Source organism: Trachymyrmex septentrionalis, unplaced genomic scaffold (assembly GCF_001594115.1).
Source record: "Trachymyrmex septentrionalis isolate Tsep2-gDNA-1 unplaced genomic scaffold, Tsep1.0 scaffold206, whole genome shotgun sequence".
Classification (NCBI taxonomy): Eukaryota; Metazoa; Arthropoda; class Insecta; order Hymenoptera; family Formicidae; genus Trachymyrmex; species Trachymyrmex septentrionalis.
The window spans coordinates 64,139-69,955 of NW_017305244.1; the positions used below are offsets into that span (position 1 = coordinate 64,139).

The 5,817-nt window shown below is 27.7% G+C and overlaps 1 protein-coding gene across 3 annotated transcripts in view; it reads right to left on the reverse strand.

The window, feature by feature from the left end:
• LOC108747946 (neural Wiskott-Aldrich syndrome protein-like) overlaps nucleotides 1-5,584 on the reverse strand; it is a 29,574-nt gene extending 23,990 nt beyond the window's left edge. The window contains exons 1-6 of one of the 3 annotated variants that reach the window (XM_018485849.1): nucleotides 5,362-5,584; nucleotides 4,899-5,062; nucleotides 2,384-2,664; nucleotides 1,478-1,548; nucleotides 1,267-1,384; nucleotides 846-1,128 (exon numbers count right to left, since the gene is read on the reverse strand). In XM_018485849.1, coding sequence (XP_018341351.1) covers nucleotides 846-1,128; nucleotides 1,267-1,384; nucleotides 1,478-1,548; nucleotides 2,384-2,664; nucleotides 4,899-5,062; nucleotides 5,362-5,473 — 1,029 coding nt within the window. In that variant the 5' untranslated portion in view covers nucleotides 5,474-5,584. Of the gene's footprint in view, nucleotides 1-845; nucleotides 1,129-1,266; nucleotides 1,549-2,383; nucleotides 2,665-4,898; nucleotides 5,063-5,361 lie in introns of all 3 variants that reach the window. The other 2 variants (XM_018485848.1, XM_018485847.1) reach the window with 2 other exon arrangements.
• Nucleotides 5,585-5,817: the final 233 nt, after the last annotated feature.

Consider the following 5,817-nt stretch of genomic DNA (forward strand, 5'->3'; position numbering starts at 1 on the left):
ATATATATATATATATATATCGCGTTTATTAACAGAACTACAATCTTGAGTTACTAAAGTGTACAATAGCTAATGTACTTTCAGTAGAAAAAGCAGCTTCAACAATTGTAGTAAAATTCTTGAATATGATTAGTTTATACATTTAGAAAATATAAATAATAAAGAGATTTAATAGAACTTGAAAATTCCGTATTTTTACACGAAGTTGCGCACCGCTTCTTAAGATAACAGGAATTGTAACAGAGTATTATGTCAGAAGATTGAAATAACTCTCTTGATCTCTACGCTGTCAATTCATACCACAAGCGAGGGAAAAAAATTATTTCACCATTTTAACTTGTAAACATTGCGTTTGTAATTTTATGTTATTTCTTTTCAATAATTCTTTATGTAATTTTAATTTAATATTATTGTAACACCTTCCGACTAGTGTTAATTAGTTTCTAAGAGTTTCTTTGTAAGATCTTCATTTTTTGTCATCTTGTGTATACTGATGATGGTCAAATCTTAACCGAAACGTCTACTTATTTATTTGTGAATTTTAAATATATGACTTGCGTTAACATCTATTGTTGTGGTTGTATGCTCTTTATTATTTATATTTTGTAATTGTTTAGCCACTTTCAAACATTTTACATTTATACATTTAGATCCAATAAGAAACTAAGGGCAATCATATTAAAGAATTTTACATTGCAAAGCTACCTTTTCTATTAAATACTACCAATAACGCATACGGTACTAAATAATGTGCTTGAGTTTCTCAACTTAACCTGTGCGGATTGTAGTCTCTCCATGAGAAGGCGGTTATAGTTAATATACAAAAGTCTATAGATCAAACTCACAGGTATTGTTCGTGCTGGAATAGGTGGAGGATATTCCTGTCTCTCTGGTAGTGCAGGAGGTTGATTACTACTTTTTGCATTGACCAATGGCCGAATATCTTCCTGCACTGCACTCATACCTCCATTTCTTTCAATAAAATCATAAATAAACTTCCGAGTGCCTTTATCTTGAAGTTCATATTCCGAAACACCAGCATTATTAAAAAATTGTTGTAATTGTAAATCTACAGAATCTAATTCTAGACCTTTATTATTTACATCCCATCCTAAATGTGCCACATGTCTGTAAACAAATATATGTTTACATATATATATATATATATATATATACATATATAATTATTATATATAATAATTATTATGTATAATTATTAATATTATTAATTGGACATATTACATAAAATAAAATTTTAATCTATACCTAAAATTAGAAGGTAGGCTAATATCATCCTTAGTTAATTTACGCTTTAGATCTTGTTCGCTCTTTTTCTTTTTCTTTTTGTACATGGAACTGCTAGAAGCACTTCTATTGACACCAACTGTAGCAAGTGCACCATTTGACAAATTACCCGATGAACCTGATGTAACAGTAAAGGATGATATGCTACTTTGATTCTTCCAAGTAATATTACCTTGCATTTCTTTTGCTTTTCTTTCTTGTCTTCTTTGACGTTTAGCATTTAATTTTCCAAGAAGTATATTTCTATTTAAAAAATTAAAATATCAGGAGATCAAACATTATTTCTATATATCATTCTTTATCATGTGTATTTTTTAATTAATCTAATTTACTTATAAAACTTTTGTTCATTCTTATTCAGGGTATTTATCAAAATCTTGTAAAAAAATTTCCTGAGAATTCCTGAATTCTGTAGATATTTTTGCTTAAAATTCTAGATAAAATTAGAGAATTTTTAAATGCAATTCTCAAATAAATTGAAGTGTAAACAATGCAAACGAACTATATATTATAAATTAGTCGAAAATAGGAATTCTGTTTATAAAATATTTATAATTTTCTATAACTGGAGTTGTGAAACCTCTATAAGCTAATATAAAAAAAACTATTTGTAATATCAGTAAATGTAATATTAGTTCTGTTCCTCTGAGTATTGCTTTTACTGTCACTCTAATTTTCATTATAAAAACTTGCGAGACATGTACACGAGAATGTACACGGATGCATGTCATACTTATTATTAATTAATTGTCAACATTTTGCATGATCAAAGAAAATTGATAAAAAAATTATTATTACTATATTTGTATATTGAATCAAACTGATTATTGTATTTATCTATTTACATATAAATATTACTAAACACGAAGAGCCACTTTGACTGAAAATGGTTTCCTTCTCTTTTTGTGTCATCACAGAAACAATATTTTCAGAAAAAGACAGAATGTAAATTTTAAAGTAAAATTCTACAATAAAAATACTCTGAATACCAATAAAATTCTATCAATAAAATTTTCAATGATAAAAAAAAATCCCTGGGAATTCCAGGTTTTAAACACTGTTATTCATATTAATGTACCTTAATGTAATAGCTTCGGTTTCACTTGCAAAATTAAATGCAGCCATACAATCCTCTGCCTCAAATGTATGAAAATATGACATTGGTGCTTTGTAATCCATTGAATTATATATTTCATGTTCCCATATCATTATCTTCCTTTGCAAACAATATAATCGCAAAAAGAAACTGCGTCTTGGATTATCTCTTATTAGAGTAATAATACCTGTATTCTTTTTAACCCAATCCTTATGTAAGGGAGCTTCAGTCAAATATAATTGTATAACACCAGCTGCTAAACACTAAAACAGCAATATAAATAAGCGATACAAAAAATAAGTGTATAGACAACATATTTTATTTTAATTTTAAAAAAATATAAAAATGTCTATACTCAATTAAAATTATTTTATAATTATGACACTCCTGATAAAAAATGTTAATTAATTCTGTAATATACTTATACAAATAAAATAATTTATATACAAGTTATAATTATTTCTTTGATATAATATTTTATTTTAATATTTCAACATATTTTATAATTATATACTTTTGCTGCCTATATAAATTTATGCAAATAAAATGAGCACACAATTTAATTTATAAATCTAGACCGTACATATGAATACATCGTATACGAGAGAGAATGCCATTAATTCAGTCAAAGTTAGATGTTTCGAATATATAATACAATTAAATAAGTTTATTTCAGATATGATTGCAAGCCGATAACTTTCGGATTCAACACAGTCTGTGAAACATTATTAATCCCCTTAATTAAATTCTCCCTAAATTAATTTTAAAAAACTAAAGAAATTATTGCGAAAAATATTACCTCAGCCAGGGTTCATCAGAGGTAATTAATTCTCACAATAATTTCTATAATATATTTAAATTTAATTTAGGAAGATTAGTAATGTTTCAGACTATATTGAATCCGGAAATTATAGGCTCGCAATCATATCTAAAATTAATTTATTTAATTGTATTATATATTCAAAACATCTAACTTTGACCGAATTGATGGCGTTCTCTCTCTCGTATATGATATAAATAATATAATTAGGTGTAAATACAAAATTACAAATGTTCAGATATATTTACACACAAACAACACTTTAAAAAATAATAAGTATCATATATTACAAATCGTAATTTTATTACTATAATCATAACTAAAAAAAAACTAAGATTTTTTTAAATATCATATTTTCTTTAATTTCTTCTTTGATACCTAGCTGAATAATTATAACTATATGCATTTTTGTAAATATATGGCCATGCATTTTTTCAGTTTTTCATTGTTATGAAGAGTTATTAATAAAAATTAAACATATAAAAGTTATGCGTTTCGCGGAGGCTGCTCCTCACTCTGATGAAGTGGACTGCAAGGTTCATGAAACATTGGCATTTCAAGAATGGATCTAGACATGGAGGAAACCCATGAAACGCATAACCTTTATATAGAAAATACCCATGGAAGTTTCAAGAATATTATCAAAAATTAAACATAATTAACTAAAGATATAACTAAATAAGTTGTCGAATGTTATTCAAGACAAACATAAAAAGTAATGAAAAGGACCCAGCCATTTTATGGAAATTGATGGAACTGTCTAAATTTTTGATATGTAGCTTTCGGCATCCAGTATAAATATCTTTATATATCACAATCCACAAAAATCAACTCTTTGTCTGCTACCAGTAAATATATTATCTGTAAATGTTGCTAAATCTATTTATTAACTTTACTTTGCAATTGTTCCAAAAAAATTCCTACTCTTAACATGATCCAGATGTGATGTGCCATTAAACTGATTCCTTTTGTGTATATGTGACAAGATCTCTTAATTCATATTCTATTTGCAGCATCTTCCACATTTTGAAATAAAAAAGTGAATGGATATTTTGTTTTCAATGAAAGTATAGTGAGAGAATTATTTCAGAACAATCACAGACATTATTATATAGTTACTGTTAGATCTATTTATTGGCTTTTACTTTATCAACTAATAGGGAAAAATTTACTTTTGGGAGTTGTCCCATGAAAATTTGTTTGGGATGCTACAACATATCAAAATTTTAGACAATTTTGTCCAAACTCAATTTCAATAAGATTGGCAAGATTCTTTGAAAGAAAAATTAAAAACTATTAATATACTATTATAATATTAATAAACTATTTGTCAATTGAATGTTGAATTAGTAGATAAATACGTACGTACGTTTTTTTTTATGCATGATACATCATTCTATCATAGACTGCGTTTAGCAGAATGTTTATTTTGCAACTACTGAAAGTTTTCTTTGCATTGATTGTATTATACTTTTAGATCTAAAATAATGATCCTATCTCAGCAAACAATCATAAAATAGTTGCAAAACTGTTGTGTTCTGCTAAACGCAGCCATACATTGCTTAACATTTGATGAACAAAAAAATAAAATGACATTTCATATAAATCATATGTAAAACAAATCACACAACGAGATATTCACATTAAACATTGATAATTATGCGAAAAAATTGTAACCTGGCATCGATTTCCTATTAACTGGAAGACATGTTCATTTTCCTCCGGTTTCAGGAGTATTGTACCTCTATGCATATCCGTATTGTCCGACTTCATGTTATCGATCAAGGTTAAAATCGTCACGGACCCAAATATTCGGTCTAAGGTTGTTTTTCTTTTCCTACCTAAAACGGTTCCTTTATTATCGTTATAATATTAATACAATAATCTATCGCCCATTCGTGTAGTCGTATACAGAGATGATCGTCTTGGAGAGAAAAAAAGACGAGAATTTCAAAAATATATATATCATTCCTAAACTAAGAATAACTTTCAATAAAAAACCGCTCCTTAAATCTTTGATATTCTGCGACAACAAATACCCTCGGATAAATATACGTATCCAACACGAAAAAATTTTCAAGTTATCAATGACACTTCCCATCTGTTTCTATCACCGTAGAATTAATAAAGGTGCATTTACATGTACGTGTTAAGCAATGGAAGCAGCAACCAATCAGCTGGGATATACGGATAGTGGCACAGTATAGCGGAGAGTACAGACTCTTGTATAAGGCCGGAATCAGACTACGCATTAAAGAATAAGATTAAAGATTAAAATTTCACCAATAAGGACAAAAAAGTTTTGGCTCCTTTTATTCTGATTGGTCAAACTTCAATCTTTCAATCTTCAAATCTCATTCTTCAATGCGTAGTCTGCTGCCGGCCTAACGCATAACACGTAATGCATAAGAAATTTAACTAATCTGGGTTCTTTATTCCATGGAAAAGAAAGAAACGAAGAACGTTGATTAGTACATTTTCTTATGTATTACGTGTTATGTGTTATGCAAGAGTTTGTGCTCCCTATTTATAGTTGCGTTCCATTACATATTAGGTTAAGTAAAAAGTCATCGCGTATTTTTTAGCTCAAAGTTGT